Here is a 21,904-nt window from a genome sequence, read left to right as displayed (position 1 = left end):
ATTATGTATGCAGATGCAGAGCACACAGTATCATTAGAGAGAGATACACCACCATCTTCACTGGACATCCCTCACTCTGCCAGATCATGGAGTCTGCAGAGTAGCGCAGATTTGGCCAATTCTTGCTAGAGACAGGTCACAGAGAGACACTGCTATAGACTCATACCACAGGGCGAGGTGGGCAACGGCTCCAATTCACTGATTTCTTCCAGAGATCTATCCCAGTGCTTACCCTGACACAGGAGGGGGTTACACTTCAGCGCGTTGCGGACCTCTGAGCCAGACCAGGCTATTAAACTCCCAGACTACATCAGAGGGAGATCACACAGATACGGGCTCGACATCAACACCATATCCAGGAGCGGCTAGCTCACTTACACTCACACCCGGAGATCATGCTCCGATGTATTTTTGCCTCGCCATCGCTTATGTATCACATATTACACCCCCGTTATGGTACTGGTTGGAGCTAGACAGATCTGCATTGCATTCTTGTATACCTTGCGCATATAGGTTGCATATTGAGCCTCTAGCAATAGTGCTCCATCCATCACACCCCCCCACTAGCTCAGTACTTTCATAGTTTATTCCATGTTCATTTTGACCTTTTTTTTTCTGGACATCCAGAAGACATTGACAGTTGTACATTGATTTGTCTCATAGGTCGAGTTCAACCTCTAGTAGACGTTAATACAGCTCTCTCTCTCTCTCTCTCTCTCTCTCTCTCTCTCTCTCTCTCCCTCCCTCCCCCCCCCCCCCCCCCCCCCCGCGCTGCCCACCTGGGCTTCAGCATGTATCCTGCACGCCTCTGTCTACACTACCCACCTGCGCTGTGCGCCACTGGCTATGCTGCCCACCTGCACGCCTCTGCCTGCTCTCTGCATAGGGCTTTGCCTTTGTTTTCCCACCTAGCCACCCACGCACCCACCCACCCACGCACCCACCGACCTACCCACTCTTGCTCAGGCCCCCAAGGCAGCAACTAGGGTAAAACATGTCTCAATCCCAGGAGGGAGAACAGGATGGTGAGACAGCCTTTCACACCCCGACGAAGGCACCAAATGCCTACCGCAAAAGACTGAGGGAAGGGATCATGTCCCCTAGCTCACGAAGGCTTGCGAAGATGGCCCGACCAGATGAGGCCCTTTATGAGGAGATACAGCTACACATAAGGACAGAGATGAACACCATGCGACATGAGCCTGAAAAGGAATGGACAGGGCAGATGCATGCCCAAAGGAAAGTGATATACGAAACACTGAAGGAAGAGATATATGCCCAATTGAAGGAAGAAATGCAAGCCCAAGTACGGGTTGAGATGGAATTAGCCCAAGCCTTGATGCACACGGAAATGAAAAAAGAGATGCAGAAATGGAAGGATGACATGCTCCGGGAGATTGGCACAACAGTTGCATCGTACGAAGGCACTTTGAAGACATGTATGGCTGACCGCGAAAAAGACATCCCACAAATGCAAAACACTTTGGAATCATGTAAGGCAAAAGAGACTGCAAGTGAGAAGGAAATGCATTCATGGGCTGAAATTGCCAGTGCCACAAAGAAACAAATTGAGGAAGTCGACCCATGGATTGTAGTAAAAAAGAAGAAGGATACACCAGTCAATAAAGTAGAGGTGATGAATGCTACATTGGAAGAGGAAGCCAAGAGACGGGCACGTGCCTTACATGTACGCGTAGTTGGGTGGGAAGGTAAGGGAAATCCCCAAGAGGATGCAAAAGCTCTTGCAACAAAAATTGGAGCCACTGATGTACCCATTATGGAGCATGGCGAGTAAGCAGAGATGAAACCAGAGCGAAGATATTGATCATCAGGTTTGGTGACTTGGAGAAGAAGGAGGCCTTCCTCTCCAAAAGGATGGCCCTGAAGGGGGAAAAGATTTATTTAAATGAGGACCTTACACCAGCACAGATAGCACATCGGAAGGAACACATGCCGCGTGTGCTTGAGGCAAGGAAAGAGGGGAAATGGGCGGTATACAAAGATGGCCGAGTCATCATTACGGAGAGGAGGCCCGCTCGACGATGCGCGGCCTATGAGACCTTGCGATTCACGGTGTGGAATTGCAATGGAGACCTTAGAACAGATGCAGGATACTTTCAGACACAGTGATATTGCTATGTATACAGAGACCCATCAGTGCACAAACAAGAGGCTTCCTAACATGCAAGGTTATAGATGGGAATCAGTGTTCCGCCCTTAGCCACGCACAGTGGAGGTACCACAGGATCTGGAGGAGTGGCAATACTTTTCAAGGAGGAGCTTCATGACAAAATACATGTGGTACATAGAGATGCAGATGCGAGGTACATGTGGGCCCAAATATGCAGAGGGGCTCCGTGAGAGCTATGTGGCGGTATGCTACTTTCCCCCAGCCCACTCCAGGTTTGCACCATCAAGAGAGTCGCCCTATACACCACTATATGATGATATCATGAGGTTTGCCAGCATGGGAGACATATTACTATTGGGAGACTTTAATGCACGTACAGGCACAGAGCAGACAGAGCTGCATGATACTCAAGAGGCTATGTACCGGGAGATCACAGGGCAGAGGATGTAGGGTTGCATAGATCAGCACAGGATGAGGAGATTACAGATTATGGTAGGCATTTTCTCACACTCGAGAGTGCACATGGGTTGGTCATATACAATGGCCTATCGAGATGGCAAGGATCAGATTCTCTCACACACTAGAACTCTAAAGGGGGAGCAAGCACAGTGGACTACTCGATGGGATCTCCTTCATTGATACCTGATGTGCGGGGTTTCACAATTTCCAGTCGGCCCATTGGCATAGCAGCCGATCATGCATACCTGAGTTTCACACTAGTAGGTAGATCCCCAAGAGATGGGCCATCCACTCATCTATCTAGGTACCCAAGATATCAGTTTACACGTGAGACGGTTGGGGTTTACCGAGATGCAGTATCTGATGGCTTGGTTTGCTTTAGACCCGCATAGCCCTCTGGACGAGATCACGAGAGGATTGGCAGGTGTACTACATGCATCCGCCTCATATGCGTTTCCCTGCACCATGATCCCCCCCCCCCCCCCCCCCGGCGCAGCATTGCCCCACAGAACAGTTGGTACGATGATGAGTGTCGTGAGACACGAGCACAGCTACAGCATGAGATTGCCATTGGGACTCACACGCATAGACAGGCCACGATGATCTCTCAGCGCCTTGTGCGGAGGAAGAAACGAGCCTACTTGGCTAAGCTAGAGGAGGAGATCTACCAACTCTTCCTTGAGAAGGACAACAAGAGGACATGGAAGATGTTTCGGAGAGACAACCTGGTACTCTAATTACTGCACCTGAGGCATGGCATACTTATGCTAGAGAGATATAAGATGCACCAAGACAGCCCCCCACCCCCTTCCACTGGGAGCTAGACCGGCTAGCAGCACCTTTTTACTATGTGGATGGTGCTAGATGCGATAGACAGGTTACATAATGGAAAGGCACGGGATCATGATGGGCTAGTTGGAGAGCACTTCTCATATGCGCGTGACACTTTGGCTCCGCTCATCGTACATGTGTTTAATCGTGCCATTTGTGAGGGTCTCCCGGCAAGCTGGACAGAGCATATCATTGAACCACTCTTTAAGAGTGGGAACCCCATGGTACCAGGCAATTACATGACGATAAGGATTGGTCATTACTTGGCCAAACTATATGGCTCTATATTGGAGTCGTAGCTGAGCCACTGGGCGGAGAGGCATGGTCATCAAGCACATGGACAAGCCGGCTTCAGGAGAGGATTTACTACCTTGGATCACATACTAACACTTCGGGCACTTATTGAAGAGGGCAAGGCTCAGAAGAGAAGGATATACTACTACTTTGTGGACTTCCATACCACGTGCCAGGCTTATGCACTATTACTCGCGGCGGTGCCGGGGGACCAAGGCCTTTGACACACTTGTTGATACCATCAATGCATATTAACACATTTAAACATGGCCACAGCCTTAACACAAATGTCATGTACAAGCTTTGAGGACCTTACTCTCCCCACGGGAGACGCCGGATTATCCATATACAAATGCCATATCAGAGCCCAACATGAGGCAACCAAGCCGAAACATAGGCTGTAGAAATGCCGAGCCAACAACATAATCCATATACCTCCGTGTGGGTACTGATTCTTTCCCAAAAACCACGGGTCTTCATGCAATAGAGCTGGTACAGCAAGTACAACTCTCCATTCAGCCGGTACAACCGGTACAATGGCTGGTACAACCGGTACAATGGCTTGTTCATCCGATACGGTGGCTGGTACAGCAAGTACAGCAAGTATAAATGCTGGTACAACAGGTACAATGACTAGTACACTAGGTACAATGGCTGGTACAAGTACAATGGCTGGTACAGTCGGTACGATGGCTAGTACAACAGGTATAGCAAGTACAAATGCTGGTGCAACAAGTACAATGGCTAGAAATCATAATAAATGATTAAATACCCTTGCCTTCAGTATTTCTTGGCGATGGAAGCCTCCAAAACAGTCCCTAACAGCCGGTATTCTTCATGGGCAACCTTCAAGAGAGAGAGAAAGAGAGTAGCCATCGTTAGGGCAACTTGTAACGGTGGTAGAGGCTAGTGTGCAGCAAGAGAGCCTCCATTAATGAAGAGAGAGGGCTCCAATTTGTAGATTTGGGCCTCCCATGAGCTAAAATGGCAAGAGAAGGCTACGATGACAAGTGGAGAGCCACACAATAGCTGGAGTGACAAGTGTGAGGCCACTTGTCTCACTTTGATCCACTTTCTAACAAATGTCAGGCCACTTGTCTCACTTTGGTCCACCTCCTTGCCACATGTCCCATGCCTGTAAGCTTTGATAATATAATCCACAATATCCATATGGAAAGAGTGCTAATCGTGTGCACATAAAGCCAACTCCATACTTCGAAGATAAATTTTATGAATTCATAAATCCTTAGATCAACAAGCTGTCTACTGTGCTCATGCTCTTGCTTCATAAGCTATGAAGCAGCTGGCCATGCTTAACAACAATGATGGTAAGTGTGGTCCCCACTTGAGATCTTTTCTCTTCCTAATTGATAGAAGGAAGCCTCCGCTTCCAAGAAAGCCTATGCTCTGATACCAATGTAACTCGCGGCGGTGCCCGAGGGACTAGGACCTTCGACACACTTGTTGATACCATAAATGCATGTTAAAACATTTAAACATGGCCACAGCCTTAACACATATCCATCATCACTTTGCATAAAACATAAAGCTAGACAAAACATCCACAAATGCTGAAAATGGAGCTTGCACGTGTGACACCGCATAGAGGCCGGAATGGGCCGACCCCCTTAACACATATCCATCATCACTTTGCATAAAACATAAAGCTAGACAAAACATCCACAAATGCTGAAAATGGAGCTTGCACGTGTGACACCGCATAGAGGCCGGAATGGGCCGACCCCCCCCTTGGAGTATTTTATTACCCAAGGAGAATAATGTCATGTACAAGCTTTGAGGGCCTTACTCTCCCCACGGGAGATGCCGGATTATCCATATACAAATGCCATATCACAGCCCAACATGAGGCAACCAAGCCGGAACATAGGCTGTAGAAATGCCGAGCCAACAACATAATCCATACACCTGCGTGTGGGTACTGATTCTTCCCCAAAAACCACGGGTCTTCATGCAATAGAGCTGGTACAGCAAGTACAACTCTCCATTCAGCCGGTACAGCAGGTACAATGGCTGGTACAGTCGGTACATTGGCTGGTATAGCAAGTACAGTGGCTGTACAGCTGGTACGGTGGCTGGTACAACAAGTACAAATGCTGGTACAGCAAGTACAATGACTAGTACACTAGGTACAATGGCTGGTACAACCAGTACGGTGGCTGGTACAGCAAGTACAGTGGCTGGTACAGTCGGTACGATGGCTGGTACAGCAAGTACAAATGCTGGTGCAACAAGTACAATGGCTAGAAATCATAATAAATGATTAAATACCCTTGCCTTCAGTATTTCTTCGCGATGGAAGCCTCCAAAACAGTCCCCAACAGCCGGTATTCTTCATGGGCAGCCTTCAAGAGAAAGAGAAAGAGAGTAGCCATCATTAGGACAGCCTGTAACAGTGGTAGAGGCTAGTGTGCAGCAAGAGAGCCTCCATTAATGAAGAGAGAGGGCTCCAATTTGTAGATTTGGGCCTCCCATGAGCTAAAATGGCAAGAGAAGGCTACGATGACAAGTGGAGAGCCACACAATAGCTGAAGTGACAAGTGTGGGCCACTTGTCTCACTTTGATCCACTTTCTAACAAATGTCAGGCCACTTGTCTCACTTTGGTCCACCTCCTTGCCACATGTCCCAATCTAAGAGATGGGTCCTTCCATAAACTTTATCCTAAAAATATCCCAACTGGTAGACATTCTGTCATAGACACTTTGCCAACTCTTGTTATCTGCTCAATTCCAGATGTAATGACGCGAACAGAATTTCCATCGGAGTTGGGCCAAAAATAGCAACTCTCCTAAATTTTAGGAGTGTGGTCCTTTGTATTCTAGGATAATCCCCCATTCCGAAAGCTTGTACTTTCCAAATATTTAAACATCCTGGAGTCCACCAGACCCCTTTCAGACTGGGAAATGTCCAGGCTGGTGACATGCACAAATTGCATGACATTGAGGTACCCGAGGATATGCAGTGGGGGATATATGCTTTGTATGAGTCTGTGACATGCAGAGTCCGAGCTCCACGCGGACTATCCGATATGGTGACCAGTACGATAGGCGTGAAGTAGGGATGCCCGCTATCACCCACCCTCTTTGGACTGTACATTGATGTGGTCTCCGATTATGTAGACAGATTGGGAGGCCCAAGGGCATGCCTGGCAGGGGTGTTGATACCCATCTTGTTATATGCTGATGATATTGTTCTAATCTCAGACTCTCCAGAGGGATTATAGAGACACCTAGATGCATTACAGGCTTTCTGTGTGGATAGAGATCTGACAGTGAACCTTGGGAAAACCAAGGTTATGGTGTTTAACACCACGCAAGCATGGGTGACGAGATCAAAGCCTCAGTTCACTTTCCGAGGGGAGCCGGTTGAGTACGCCAAGTCATATGTCTACTTGGGAGTTACTTTCACAGGACCGCGTTTCTCCCTAAAGGAGGCAATAGCAGCTAGATTAGCTCGAGGACATGCAACCTTGGGAGCACTCGAGAGGCAGTGTGCACACATACAGTTTCAGGAGCCGCGCACCAAATTGTGGCTATTTGATACGCTTGTCACACCGACCCTCCTGTACGGAGCTCCAATTTGGGGGCCCAACATACATCACAGATCTCAGAGAGGTACAGATGAGGGGTGGAGGCAAATGGAGAGACCACTGATTATGATGATTGACCGCATGATTCGGAGCAAATCATCAGTACCACACATGAGATTGTTCGGGCTGAGCTGGGTGCCGCACCAGTAGTGACTGAGGCCCTATTTCAAGCAGTTAACTTTTTACAATGGCTATGGGAGCTCCCTCAACAGAGGTACTCCCGATTGGCGTTGACCTCATCCATACAGTTGGCGAGGATGGAGATATTCATTGCTGGTACGCTCAGATGAGATCATGGTTTGACCTACATGGTTTGCGGATAGAGGCACTACCACCCTTTCAGTACAGTCTGGATTGTCCATTTTTGGATCTCACCCGCTCAGAGCAAAACCGCGTGATCACGATGGATATCATCAAAGTTAACACAGAGAGGACATGGACTAGTCCCCTTGAGCCCTTAGGCATGAAAATGGCTCATTACAAGAGCCATTTTCTACACCTCTCACCAGATGATTTTATCACCCGCCCGGCGTACATGGATGACGGCCCGAGGCTGAGGCTACATAGGAGTCATGCATAGTCTGAAGAGTTGCTTCCCCAGATTCATTGCTGAGGAAATCAATGGTTCTTAAGGAGGGAAGTATGTTACGTCCCAAGGCTAATCAAGGTTAGGACATTCAGGTTAGGTTAAACATAGCCTAGGGGTTAGGCATCATAAGTGGGGATTAGTTGTTGCATGTGCAGAAGCCTTTGCTGTACTGATCCACAGCCCTAAGCCTCATTAAGAACAAGATGCTGATTAAACATGATTAAGACAGAGGAGAGAGAAGAAGAAAGAGATTGGTGTCAGGGTTTTTCTTGTTTTTATTATGGTACAAAAAGGTTGCTGAAAAGAGCCCCAAACTAGACCTACATATGCTTCTACTGAATGCTGTGTAATGCTGTGATGAATGAAACGATGAATGACTGCTAAATGAACTAAGTGAATGCTGAATATGATGACTTATGCCTTTATATATGCCTGGAAGTGCTGGTCGGCCAGCACGACTGCTGTCGGCCAGTTATTGGACAAGTAATCCTCATGTTTTGACTTAAAGGCTTATTCCCTGTTTTGCCCCCCTTTTTGCTGGCCTTCACATGGATGTTGTCGACTGGTTGCATAGGGCCACACAAAAACAAATTGAGGAAGTCAACCCATGGATTGAAGTAGTAAAAAAGCAGAAGGATACACCAGTCAATAAAGTAGAGGTGATGAATGCTACATTGGAAGATGAAGCCAAGAGACGGGTACGTGCCTTACATGTACGCGTAGTTGGGTGGGAAGATAAGGGAAATCCCCAAGAGGATGCAAAAGCTCTTGCAACAAAAATTGGAGCCACTGATGTACCCATTACCGGAGCAGGCGAGTAGGCAGAGATGAAACCAGGGCAAAGATATTGATCATCAGGTTTGGTGACTTGGAGAAGAAGAAGGCCTTCCTCTCCAAAAGGATGGTCCTTAAGGGGAAAAAGATTTATTTGGATGAGGACCTTACACCGGCACAGATAGCACAGCGTAAGGAACACATGCTGTGTGTGCTTGAGGCAAGGAAAGAGGGGAAATGGGCGGTATACAGAGATGGCCGAGTCATCATTACGGAGAGGAGGCCCGCTTGGCGGTGGGCGGCCTATGAGACCTTGCGATTCACGGTGTGGAATTACAACGGAGCCCTTAGAACAGATGAAGGATACTTTGAGGATACTTTTAGACACAGTGATATTGCTATGTATACGGAGACCCATCAATGCACAAACAAGAGGCTTCCTGACGTGCAGGGTTATAGATGGGAATCAGTTTTCCGCCCTCAGCCATGCACAGTGGGAGGTACCAGAGGATCGGGAGGAGTGGCAATACTTTTCAGGGAGGAGCTTCGTGACAAAATACATGTGGTACATAGAGATGCAGATGCGAGGTACATGTGGGTCCGAATATGTAGAGAGGGGCTCCGCGAGCTATATGTGGCGGTATGCTACTTTCCCCCAGCCCACTCAAGGTTTGCACCATCAGGAGAGTCACCGTATACGCCACTGTATGATGATATCATGAGGTTTAACAACATGGGAGACATTACTATTGGGAGACTTTAATGCACGTACAGGCACAGGGCAGACAGAGCTGTATGATACTCAAGAGGCTATGTACCAGGAGATCACGGCACAGGATGTAGGGTTGCAGAGATCAACACAGGATGAGGGGGAGATTACAGATTATGGCAAGCATTTTCTCACACTCGGGAGTGCACATGGGTTGGTCATATACAATGGCTTATCGAGATGGCAAGGATCATATGCTCTCACACACTGGAACTCTAAAGGGGGAGTGAGCACAGAGAACTACTTGATGGGGTCTCCTTCATTGATACCTAATGTGTGGGGTTTCACAATTTCCAATCGGCCCATTGGCATAGCAGCTGATCATGCATACCACAGTTTCACACTAGTAGGTAGATCCCCGAGAGATGGGCCAGCCACTCATCTACCTAGGTACCCGAGATATCAGTTTACACGTGAGACAATTGGGGTTTACCAAGATGGAGTATCTGATGGCTTGTTTGCTTTAGACCCGCATAGCCCTCTGGACGAGATCATGAGAGGATTGGCAGGTGTACTACATGCATCCGCCTCATATTCGTTTCCCTGCACTGTGATCCCCCCCCCCCCCCCCCCCGGGGCCGCGCAACACTGCCCCACAGAACAGTTGGTATGATGATGAGTGTCGTGAGACACGAGCACAGCTACAGCGTGAGATTTGCCATTGGGACTCACATGCATAGACAGGCCAGGATGATCTTTCGGCGCCTTGTGCGGAGGAAGAAACGAGCCTATCTGGCTAAGCTAGAGGAGGAGATCTACCAACTCTTCCTGGGAAAGGACAGCAAGCGGGCATGGAAGATGTTTCAGGAGAGAAAGCTTGGTACTCCAATTACTGCACCTGAGGCATGGCATACTTATGCTAGAGAGCTATATGATGCACCAGGACAGCCCCCCACCCCCCCTCTACTGGGAGCTAGACCTGCTAGCAACACCTTTTTTACTATGCGGATGGTGCTAGATGCACGGCAAGGGCTGGGGCCTGGACTCTAGAGACTGGGGCGACTGTAGTGCCTGGTACAGAACAGTACGAACAGGCAGAACAGTACAGGCAGGGCCTGCAGGCGACAGCAGTACAGCCTACACGACCACGGCCCACAGGTGACGGGCAGGCTGTAGGTGACTAACGTCGGGCAGGCTGCAGGTCGGCCGACAGCGACTACAGTACGGGCATGAACTTCCGAAAAGCAACGGGTGAAAGGCATACAGGCGTGAACTTCCGAAAAGCGACGGGCGAAAGGCGTACGGGCGTCGAGCTTCTAATTTTTTAAAAAAAAATCCACGTCATCGTTCCCACGTGGGGGAACGGCAGCCCAGCGTTCCATCTCCCGTTCCACCAGCGTTCCACGGTCGTTCCCTGGCGTTCCACATACGTTTCATCTTCTTGAGTCTAGCCTTTTCAAAGCGCAAAAGAACCCAATCACCCAATGCAAACTCTAAAGCACGTCTGTGACGGTCTGCGGCTTTCTTTTGCTTCTGCTGAGTTTTCTGGAGTGCCAACTTAACTCTCCGACAAGCTTCATCCATACTCTCCACATACTGATCAGCCTCAAAAATCTTCCACCTCAACGTTCCTCATCCCGCTTCCATCGTTCCCTTCGTTCAGGCCATGGGGGAACGCGTTCCACCGTTCCCAATGGGGGGAAACGAGGTTCCCCCGCTACTATGCCCTCAGCAGAGGTACTCCCGATTGACATTGACCTCATCCATACAGTTGGCAGAGGATGGAGATACTCATTGCTGGTACGCTCAGATGAGATCATGGTTTGACCTACATGGTTTGCGGATAGAGGCACTACCACCCTTTCAGTACAATCTGGATTGTCCATTTTTGGATCTCACCTGCTCAGAGCAAAACTGCGTGATCAGGATGGATATTAGCAGAGTGGACACAAAGAGGACATGGACTAGCCCCCTTGAGCCCTTAGGCACGAAAATGGCTCATTACAAGAGCCATTTTCTACACCTCACCAGATGATTTTATCACCCGCCCGGCGTACATGGATATACACCTATCACATGGGATACGTTGTGCCATTGGATAGATCCGGACCTCATCACACCAGCTACGGATTGAGACAGGGCGATATGTGCATCAAATCTTGGATGACCGCATTTGTCAGCTATGCTACCAAGAGGCAGAGACAGAGGAACACTACATTTGCCGATGTACAATCTATTATGAGATCCGAGGGAGATATCACTGCCTCTTCCGAGAGGGTTTTGGGCCGTTACGCAGGGTCATGGAGTTTGAGGATCAAAGATGCCTGGGAGCTCAAGAGACACAGAGAGACCCTCTTGGCAGACAGGAGACCGAGCCATGATGTACCTAGACAGAGGACCCTGACAGATTTCTTCGGCACCAGCACCAGCAACCCATCCCACACACCTCGTGATACCTCCTCCATTGGGCCATCACGGCACCGACGACCACGCTCCCAGGGAGTCGCCACTTATGTCGTGCTCGTCAGCCACGCCCACCAGGATCCCGACCACAGCATCCTCACCATCGCCAGATCAGAGCCATTATTGCTCGGCATCGGAGGCGCCTACCTTGCTTCTACAACCTCTCCATTCTAGACAGCCCCATGGCAAAGATACTTGATCTAAGGAGAGGGCAACACTTCAAGTGATCAGCATACATGGATCTACCTAATATACATTTTCTAGTATTTTCTACTCAATATCATCCCGGAGTCTTACAATTCTGTTCTTATAACTGTAAGACAATCAGTTTATTGTACTTTTTAGTCTCATTGGTTATTCTCTTTGATGAGACACCAACTTCAGATGTACTCTCAGTTTTGGTCTCATAGGCCATTATGGCCTCTTAGAGACGTTAATATATCATTTCATTTCATTTCATTTCTCCTCTAAATCGGGCATAGCAGTACAGTGAGCCCGATATCCTAGACTCCTTATCGCTTGGATTTGATATTCCTGGCTCATAGCTCATGTGTCTGTTTCCTTTCCAGCTCATAAGCTCGTGTCTCTGTTTCCTTTCCAGCTCATAGCTCGTGTCTCTATTTTCTTTCTTACCATGATGAGATTACATTGACACTATTGTATCACTTTCATAGACCCATTAGACCCATTGGGTTCTTTTGAAGACGTTTATATAACTCTCTCTCTCTCTCTCTCTCTCTCTCTCTCTCTCTCACACACACACACACACCCCACTCTAACCCTCACCCTCACCCTCACCCTCAATCTTACACACACTGTATAGGACATAATAGGGTCAACATAACCATTTTCTCCAAAGGAAAAGAAGAAAAACATCCCCCAAAAAGAAAAGCAAACCTTGGTCAATGTTCCGTCTACTCAATTTTCCAAGAGGCATTTCAGACATGTTGATTTCAAACTCCATCATGGCAGCCCTACCACACAAGAAATTCCAATATAAAGTGCCATATATAGATGCAACGCTCAATGGCATTCTCTTGTCAGATTGATGATGACCAGAAATTGCCAGAGGTGGAAAAAAAAAAAGAACCAAAAATATTTCTTACTTGTAGGTTTCAATGTCAAACAGCATTCTCATCAAGCTTATCACCCGAGGATCAAGCTTGCTTCTGGTACCCAATGACTTCACATCTTGAGAAGAATTATCAACTCCATAATCCTGGCCAAAAAACATAAAAAATCTCAATCTCAATCTCAATCTCAATCTCAATCTCAATCTCAATCTCAATCTCAATCTCAATCTCAATCTCAATCTCAATCTCAATCTCAATCTCAATCTCAATCTCAATCTCAATCTCAATCTCAATCTCAATCTCAATCTCAATCTCAATCTCAATCTCAATCTCAATCTCAATCTCAATCTCAATCTCAATCTCAATCTCAATCTCAATCTCAATCTCAATCTCAATCTCAATCTCAATCTCAATCTCAATCTCAATCTCAATCTCAATCTCAATCTCAATCTCAATCTCAATCTCAATCTCAATCTCAATCTCAATCTCAATCTCAATCTCAATCTCAATCTCAATCTCAATCTCAATCTCAATCTCAATCTCAATCTCAATCTCAATCTCAATCTCAATCTCAATCTCAATCTCAATCTCAATCTCAATCTCAATCTCAATCTCAATCTCAATCTCAATCTCAATCTCAATCTCAATCTCTCTCTCTCTCTCTCTCTCTCTCTCTCTCTCTCTCTCTCTCACGACTACGGAGGAGGGCATCCCAGCATAGACGGAGGTTGCAGCGGCGGATTCGGATTATTCTTGCGAGACATGCAGGACACCCAGTCAGGGTGCTGACCACAGAGGATACTGAGGAGATCCGCCAACGTCCGATGCGGGACATATTATGAGATGGAGGCACCTCCATAGTGTACCCCCCGTCCCACATGATATTGTATCCCCTCACTGTACTCCACTCACCTCCATAGCGTACCCCCCCCCCACTATATTCACACCCTATAAGGGTTTCTGTTTACCTTCCAGTTCCAGTTTCATTTTCTAGGTGCCAGTAGTATCATCTTTATTTTTCATTTTCTGGTTTTTTATCCAGACATTGTATCAGATCCACCATGATGTAACTTTTTGGTCTCATATGTCATTATGGCCTTTTGAAGACGTTAATATAACATTTCATTTCATTTCTCTCTCCCCCCGTTCTAGTACAACATAAAGGCCCCGTCATTTGCTCTCAGCCGCACAGAGTGGAACAGGGTTATCAAGAAGGACATTGTCAGACTGGATACTCCGAGGACATGGAGTTCACCTAGTCGTCCACTGGGGACAAAGATGGCCTTCTACAGAGATCACCTCCTATGCCTGACAGAGGATGGGTTCATCATCCGTCCACGCTACATGGACATACACCTATCCTTTGGGGTGAGATGTGCGATCGGCCAGATCCGCACCTCATCCCACCAGCTGAGAGTGGAGACTACCAGATATGGTCCTAGGGCAGCCGCACTAGAGGACAGGATATGCTAGCTCTATCACACAGAGCCTGAGATAGAGGACCATTACATATGCCGATGCCCTATATACTATATGAGATTCGGGGGAGGTTCCACTGCCTCTTCCGAGCTGGGTTCGGACCACTTTCCAAGATCATGGACTGCCCGGATCAGAGATGGTCATATGAAAGCTCTCTGCTCATGTACCTAGATCAGATTTTAAAGTTCTAGATTTTTGTTATCTTTGTTTATTACTATTTTGTACCCAAGATGATAAACCTCATGGATATGATGTAACCTTTTGGTCTCTCAAAAAAGCAACACTCAGGACATGGAAACGTAGCTCGCTGAAGCTCCCGCCTCCACCCTGCACTACGCGACCATCGCCTTCCCTCCCTCGCGTCCCTTCCTTCCACCCCCCGCCTGCCATCGCCCCCCCTCTCCTCGCCGCTGCGCCCCCTCCTTCCTCGCTGCTGCGCCACCCCCCTCCTCGCCATCTCGTCCCCCCCTCCTAGCCTCTTCGTCTGTTCGCCCCCCCCCCCCCTTCGCCTGTTCGCCCTCCCCCCCCTTCGCCTGTTCGCCCCCCCCCTTCGCCTGTTCGCCCCCCACCTCTTCGCCTGTTCGCGCCCGCCTCACTTCAGCAGCGCCCCGCCCCCCCTCCCTTTCGCGTTGTTGCCGCCCCCCCCTCAGGGCTTCTCCTTCGTTTTTCGCCCCCTCCTTCCTCTTTCGTGCTGTTTTTCACCCCCAGGGGGTTTTGTTTTTCTTCATTTTCATCCGGTCTTCCGCCTCTTTGTGTGCAGCCCGTTTCTTGCAGGATTTCCGCTTTCACCTCGCCTTCGCCTGAGCTTCAGACTTTGATGGAGACTCCTCCCGCCTCGCCTCAGAGGGACTCATCCGCAGCCCCCTCGCCCGCCCCTGAGGACATCCCCATCAGGCTTTCTCTTTCGCCGGAAGAGGAAGCGAGCCTCACCGCAGAGGTGGAACGCCTCCAGGCTCATTCCACCATCTGCCGTATAGTCGGCACTCGCCCCAGCATAGGGGAGATCAGGAATCTTCTTCAGGCTCGCCTTCTTGCAGATGTGGGCAAGATCCTGGATGTACAGCTCCTGGGCCGGGCCCATTACCAGATCGAGTTCGAGGCCGCCCAGAGCGTTGCCAAGGTCCTTGCCATGAGCCCTCTGGACATCAGGGGTGCTCGGGCTTTCTTCAGACCTTGGCAGCATGGATTTGACCCAGCAGCGGCGGAGCAGGGAGAGCGCCTCTTCCATATTACAGTTTGTTTCCCTGGTCTCCGCCGGGAGTATCTTCCGCTCCTCTCCAGGCTCGGAGCATTGGTGGGCTCGGTACTAGAGACGGGCCCCTCAGCTGCTTCAGTGGTGGCCAGAGCAGCTGGGCTACCTTCGGTCAGAGTGTTGGTGTCTGACATCTCCTCCCTTCCTAAGGTCATTCAGCTACCTAGGATAGGGGGGGGGGGGTGGATAGATCAGAGAGTGGAGTTCTCGGGGCTCCCGAACCAGTGCTTCATTTGCAGGCAGGTCGGTCATCTGGCCAAGGCCTGCCCTCGCAGGAGACCTCGACCCTCACCACAGCAGCAGGCTACTGATGGCCCGCCCACAGATTCGGCTCGGCAGGCTGCCTCGGGGACACCTGCTCAGGCCACAGAGACCTCGGAGTGGCAGCCTGGACAAGGGCGCCGCCGAGGGAGACAGCCACAGCAGCACGCCCAGAGACCACTGCAGCAGCAGCCCCACAGTCTCAGCCTCACTGGGTTCCCGTGAGGAACAGCTTTGCTCCCCTTCAAGAGGAGACCCCTGCAGCGACTGAGGACCAGGAGATGCCAGCACCCCCTCCTTCACCCCCCCCACCCCCGTCCCCTCCCACCGCCTCGCTTCCACCTTCGCCTCCTCCCGTCTCCGCTCCGGTTTCGGCAGCGGCTCCCTCTCCACCTCCCTCGCCTCCCCCTCCTCCCCCTCCGCCCGCCTCACCTTCTCGGGAGGCCCTGGCAGTTCCCTGGCGCTCACCTGCAGTCCGGAGAGCGCTGAGCACTGACCTCGCTCGAGCATCACAGAGGAGACCTATGCCGATTAGGGCCTCACGGATTTCATCTATCCGCAGTCGGCTGAGTCGCCTTGGCATTCGACAGCGCTCGGAGGCTTTTGATTATACCTTCACACGGCTTTTTGGAGCAGATGGCCCCCATGAGCCAGCACCCATCCGAGTTCATGTAGTGATACCTCCGACCCGCGGGGAGGAGGCACTAGACTCAGCGGTGGTCTTCTCATTCCCTCTATGTGGACCTTGTGACCGGGAGTGGACTCTAGAGCTCGCTCTCAGCACTTTGAAGACTCAGGCAGTTGAGTTTTCTCATCACATGAGCGATCTGGAGGTGACAGATGTGATAGGCCGACTTTGGGAGTTGGCTCATTTTTTCTTGGATCCCGGGAGTGTGGACACCTCAGGGATTCGGCATTTGGTCGTGCGCATAGTGGCAGACTTGGCACGCGACCCTGGATATGTGAGTATACACGAGGTTGCTCTATCAGAGCAGGAGGCAGTTGCCATTAGCCACAGCCACTGGCGCCTATCCGGGATTCTTGCAGTACACCGGGTGGGCAGATTCGCAGCCGTTCGGATGGGGACTACTCTCCATCCAAGCCGCTTGCAAAGGCCCGCCGAACGGCTGAGACAGCATCCACCTCAGCAGGGCATCCATGAGGATCATCTCATGGAATGTACAGGGCCTTGGCGGAGCACACTTTATACGCTATCGAGGTTGCTTGAGGCAGGAGCTTCAGAGATGCTTGGTTGGTGGCAGCATTGATATTTTGATGATGCAGGAGCACCACTTGGGTGAGAGCAAGATTCGGAGATATGGATCGGTGATGCCTGGTAGATGGGACACTTTTTGGTCTGCAGGGTTTGGTCCTTTGGGTGGACAGGGAGGAGTATGCATGGTTATTGCAGATGTATGGCGGCAGGCCATTGTGGATCGAGGGATCATTGTGCCTGGTAGAGCACAGTATGTCGTTCTGAGGATGCATGATGAGCTATTGGGTGTGCTCAACATCTATGCGCCCAATCATGCTAGTGCCAGAGCAAAGTTCTGGACTCAGGTTACAGATGCATTGCCAGAGGCCGCGCATTGGTGTGTTGGGGGAGACTTCAACATGCTTGAGGACCCGGCAGATAGGGTGGGAGGCAGTCATGTTACAGTGCACGGCACGGAGCTTGCAGCTTGGGACCGGTTTTGCATGTCACTGAGGATCACTGATGCATGGCAGCATGGGGCTTTTTCCCGGTCTCAGGACAGTCTTAGTTTCTCTCGGTCGGATCGCCGACAGGGAGGGACTAATCTTTCCCGGATTGATCGCTTTTATGTGGGCGACTGGTTAGGGGAGCGAGGGGGCTCCGTCGGCATTCTCGCTGGCACCTCATTTTCAGATCATGCGCCAGTTATATTGACATTGGAGGAGGGGACACGGGAGCCCATCTTGCAGTTGAGGATCCCAGAGAGGGTACTTACAGATCCCAGTCTCGCTGAGGACATTGAGAGGATCTAGCATGATAGTCAGTGCTCTGACCAGGATGCAGCGGGCCAGTGTGCCCAGGGACTCATTGATCTTAGCTCTTTTCTTCACGCTGCAGCTTTGACACGACTGGGAGAGATTCGCAAGCGGGAGCAACGGCTGAGACGCAACGCAGCCTTGCTTCGCTACAGCGCCTTCAGGAGCAGCAGCCTGCATGTGAGTGGGTGGCGTCCCAGCTGAGCCAGGCACGCCAGGAGGTTAGAGAGGTAGAGGAGCAGAGACATGAGTTTTACTATCGTCGTCAGGCCTCTCAGTGGACGGAGCTTGGTGATAGAGTGACTGGAGAGTTTTTTGAGATCACTGGACCCCGTCATGCGCGAGCAGGAGTCCGCCAGCTAGGTAGACCGGATGGATCGGTAGCTACTGAGCTCAGGGAGATCAGAGCCATTGCTACTGCATTTTATAGTGACCTACTTTCAGCGGAGCCAGCCACTGAGGATCGAGATGTTTGCAGACAGACTGTGTGGGCCCATGTGCAGAGGAGGGTCACAGACCATATGCGTACAGTTCTAGGTGCGCCTCTATCAGAGATTGAGCTTGCCGAGGCCTTGAGGGTCTTGCCGCGACATAGTTGCCCAGGGGAGGACGGACTGACGCCGGCCTTTTTTATGCGCTATTGGGACCTTTTGGGGCCAGGCCTCCGCAGGGGCTTTCAGCATGTTTTGGACACTGGGGTGATGCCGCAGAGCTTTTCAGAGGGCTTGATCTATCTTATCCCCAAGGGGGAGGGAGTATCAGATGACATTCGGCATTGGAGGCCTATTACGATCATATACTGTCTACAAGGTCTTAGCAAAGGCCTTGAGTTTGAGGATCCAGCCCTTCCTGGGGGAGTTGATTCATGCTACTCAGACAGGATTTGTCAAGGAGCGCAGTATCCTTGACAACATCTTTACTTTCTCGGAGGCGACGGCCCGAGCTAGATTTCTTGGCGAGGACTTGGTCGTGATGCTTCTCGATTTTGAGAAGGCATACGATAGAGTTGATTGGGGTTTCTTAGAGGGCACTATGCTTCGCCTGGGCTTTGAGCCAGGATGGATCAGAGGGGTGGCAGCTCTGTATTCCACAGCTCGCAGCCAGGTGCTGATTGCAGGAGAACGGGGGCCGAGTTTTGAGCTGACCAGATCAGTCCGTCAGGGGTGTCCTCTCGCCCCTTTCCTTTCTCTCTTCTTTGCGGAGGCTATGAGTATGTATTTGACGGCAGAAGAGGTTGGTTTGCGAGGACTGCAGCTCCCAATCCGGGGGGAGGACCTGCTTGATGTTGAGTTTGCAGACGACACGGGCTTATTTTTGCATGGCCATGAGGCCAATCTTATTCGGGCTGAGCAGTCGCTCCAGGTTTTTAGTGCAGCTTCGGGAGCACTGATCAATTGGCGCAAGACAGTGGCCTTTTGGATCAGTAGCGCTCCCACTCCGGCATGGAGTCCGGACCCCGGTTTTAGATGGATTCCTCCAGGCACAGCAGTGCGGTATTTGGGATGCCAGATTGGCCTAGATTTGTCACCTGAGCAGCAGATTGCCCCGCTGCTTCTGAGCATTCGAAAGAAGCTATTGTATTGGAGTACAGCTCGACTATCCTTGGCTGGGAGGGTGGTGGTGGCAAATCAGGTGTTATTAGCGACCATGTGGTACATTACGTCGTGCTGGATTTTCTCGAGCTCTTGCATCAGCCAGGTACAGAGGCTGATCATGAACTTTCTGTGGTCCGGGAGCGACGGTCAGCCAGCTCGGGCAAAGGTTGCATGGGCAGTTATTAAACTTCCGCTGGCTCAGGGCGGTTTGGGCATTATAGATCTAGTCGATCAGAGTAGAGCCTTATTGGGGAAGCTTATTGTTCGGGGGTTGCTTCCAGGCGCTAAGCCTTGGAAAGAGCTCCTTTTGCAGCGACTGCAGGCTCGGGCGCCCCCAGCAGGGGGTACTTGGGCACCAGAGATTCGCTGGATCTTCATAGAGATGAGGAGGACAGGCCTCAGTAGAGGATGGGAGGACAGATTTGCTTTGAGTATCCTGAGAGCTTGGAAGCTGCTGAGATCGGGGCTCTCTCAGCGGCCTCCTTCTTGTGTTGAGGAGCGGGCCAGACAGCCGCTCATCTGGAGCCCAGCGGTTTGCACGGAGCAGGGTCATATGCTGGGTTCTCGGCCTCGTCTAGCCTGGGGACCTTTAGCGGCAGGCCCAGCTCGTAGTTTTGGAGACTGGCAGGCTTTCTGCAGTCTACCAGAGGAGATCCAGGTGGAGAGGCTGAGTCACTTCAGAGGGGGCTTGATTATGAGGGATGATATACAGGAGGCACTCACAGAGGAGTGGTTCACGCCTCTCGAGCCAGTGGCCCCACGGTGGATGGGAGCCTTTACACAGTTGGAGATCCTGATTGCTGTCAGAGCTAGCACTAAGGATGGCAGATGCCTCTACTATGAGATTCAGGATGAGGGCAGACTCCAGAGAGTGGAGGTGGAGTCGCCTTTGGTTGCAGAGTGCACCTTTCAGAGGATTCGGGTAGTGGCCGCCGCTTCTCGGAAGTGGCATATTGACCCCGACCCAGCTGATGTGCTCCCGGATTGGCGCATATGGGCATATGCAGCGCGCCCCTTGGCCCGGCTCGAGGACGCTTGCCATCTTTCAAGAGGGGGGTATGTCATGGCCCTGTGAAAATGGAGCAGGACAAGTGTGGGCATGGTGGTTGCAGGGTCAGAATATTTTATGATTCACATGGGGGGTGCCCGGACAGTGTTTAAGATGTGTGGACAACCCTAGGTGTGAAGGGGGGAACTAGAAACATTAAGTTTTAATGTTTATTAAAGTTGCCCCTAGGCCTTAGTGGCCCTAGGGAACTTTTAAAGTTTGGGGGCCCTAGGATTTTTATGGGGAGGAGGCCACTCCACTTTTGGAGTGAGTGCTTCTCTCTCCTCCCCCTCTCTCTAGCTTTTGGGAAAGGAATCGTGGAGGAGCCCTCATGCGCTTGTGTACATGCGTGGAGAAGCTGAAGAGAAGAGCCGACTGCAGATTTTGTGTGCTGTTGATGCTGTTTTTCTGAGGGAATCAGCCGTACAGCACTGTACGGCCAGGACTACGCAAGCTCTCTCTCTCTCTCTTTCTCCTCTGTTGCTGGCGGCGCACAGAGCTGCTGCTGGAAACTCTGCGCAGAAGCTCTGTACAGGCTGTACAGCCTGTTTTCCAGCCCAAACCCTACTGTACGACTGCCGTACAGTGTACGGGCAGTCAGGTACAGCAAGTACAGGTGCAGGCGGCGTTTTTCTGGGTGCTGGACAGACCTGTGCAGACCTGTGTATGCTGATTCAGGCTGGTACAGAAGTGGACAGCAGGCTGTTTATGCTAGTACAACGCCTGGCACGTATCCCGAGGCGGTACAGACGGGTACTGTGCTGATTTTCAGATCTGTACTTTACAAGGACAGCATAGGAGTGAGCATCAGGAGGAAGATACAGGCAAGTGCAAGCACACGTGTGAAGCAGGATTGTGAATTCAAGTGCCTGCAGGCACAGATTAGTGCTGTTGCTTCCTCCAGTGTTGTTTCACGAGCTGAACTTGGTAAGCCTTGACTCTGTTCATCTATCTCTCTTTCTATTGCTTGATGTCTGCTACAGGTATGTGTTATCTGGCTCCTTGTGAGAGGAGGAGTATGGCAGATTGACAAGGGATTAAGACAGGGATTGAACAGCATATGTATGTTTGAGCTGAGAAGATGTATCATGCTCTTGAGTTATGCCAGATGTATGCCCATGGCTGGCCTGCTTAGTGATCTTGGCTGATCAGAGGGAGGCACAGTGTGTTGTTTGAAGACACAGATCTGTGTGCATAGATCCTCTGTGCTGAGAAGGATTTGTGGGCAGTCAGATTGGACTTACAGGTGTAAACTCTTGGCTGGTTTTTGTGTTGTACTCAGCCATACATATTATTTTAATTGAATAAAGAAATACCGCAAGGGGCG

The 21,904-nt window shown here is 50.5% G+C and overlaps 1 protein-coding gene across 1 annotated transcript in view; it reads right to left on the bottom strand.

The window, feature by feature from the left end:
- Positions 1 to 21,904, bottom strand: part of PARP1 (poly(ADP-ribose) polymerase 2) — an 89,019-nt gene that overhangs the window by 32,018 nt on the left and 35,097 nt on the right. The window contains exons 13-14 of the mRNA XM_086784532.1: positions 12,966 to 13,078; positions 12,757 to 12,833 (exon numbers count right to left, since the gene is read on the bottom strand). Coding sequence (XP_086640658.1) covers positions 12,757 to 12,833; positions 12,966 to 13,078 — 190 coding nt within the window. The remainder of the gene's footprint in view (positions 1 to 12,756; positions 12,834 to 12,965; positions 13,079 to 21,904) is intronic.

This window comes from Cibotium barometz, chromosome 47 (assembly GCF_041138505.1).
Source record: "Cibotium barometz isolate CiBa-2024 chromosome 47, ASM4113850v1, whole genome shotgun sequence".
NCBI classification, from domain to species: domain Eukaryota; kingdom Viridiplantae; phylum Streptophyta; class Polypodiopsida; order Cyatheales; family Cibotiaceae; genus Cibotium; species Cibotium barometz.
Note: the sequence above shows the minus strand (reverse complement) of the source record. Positions and strands in the feature narration are given on the sequence as shown.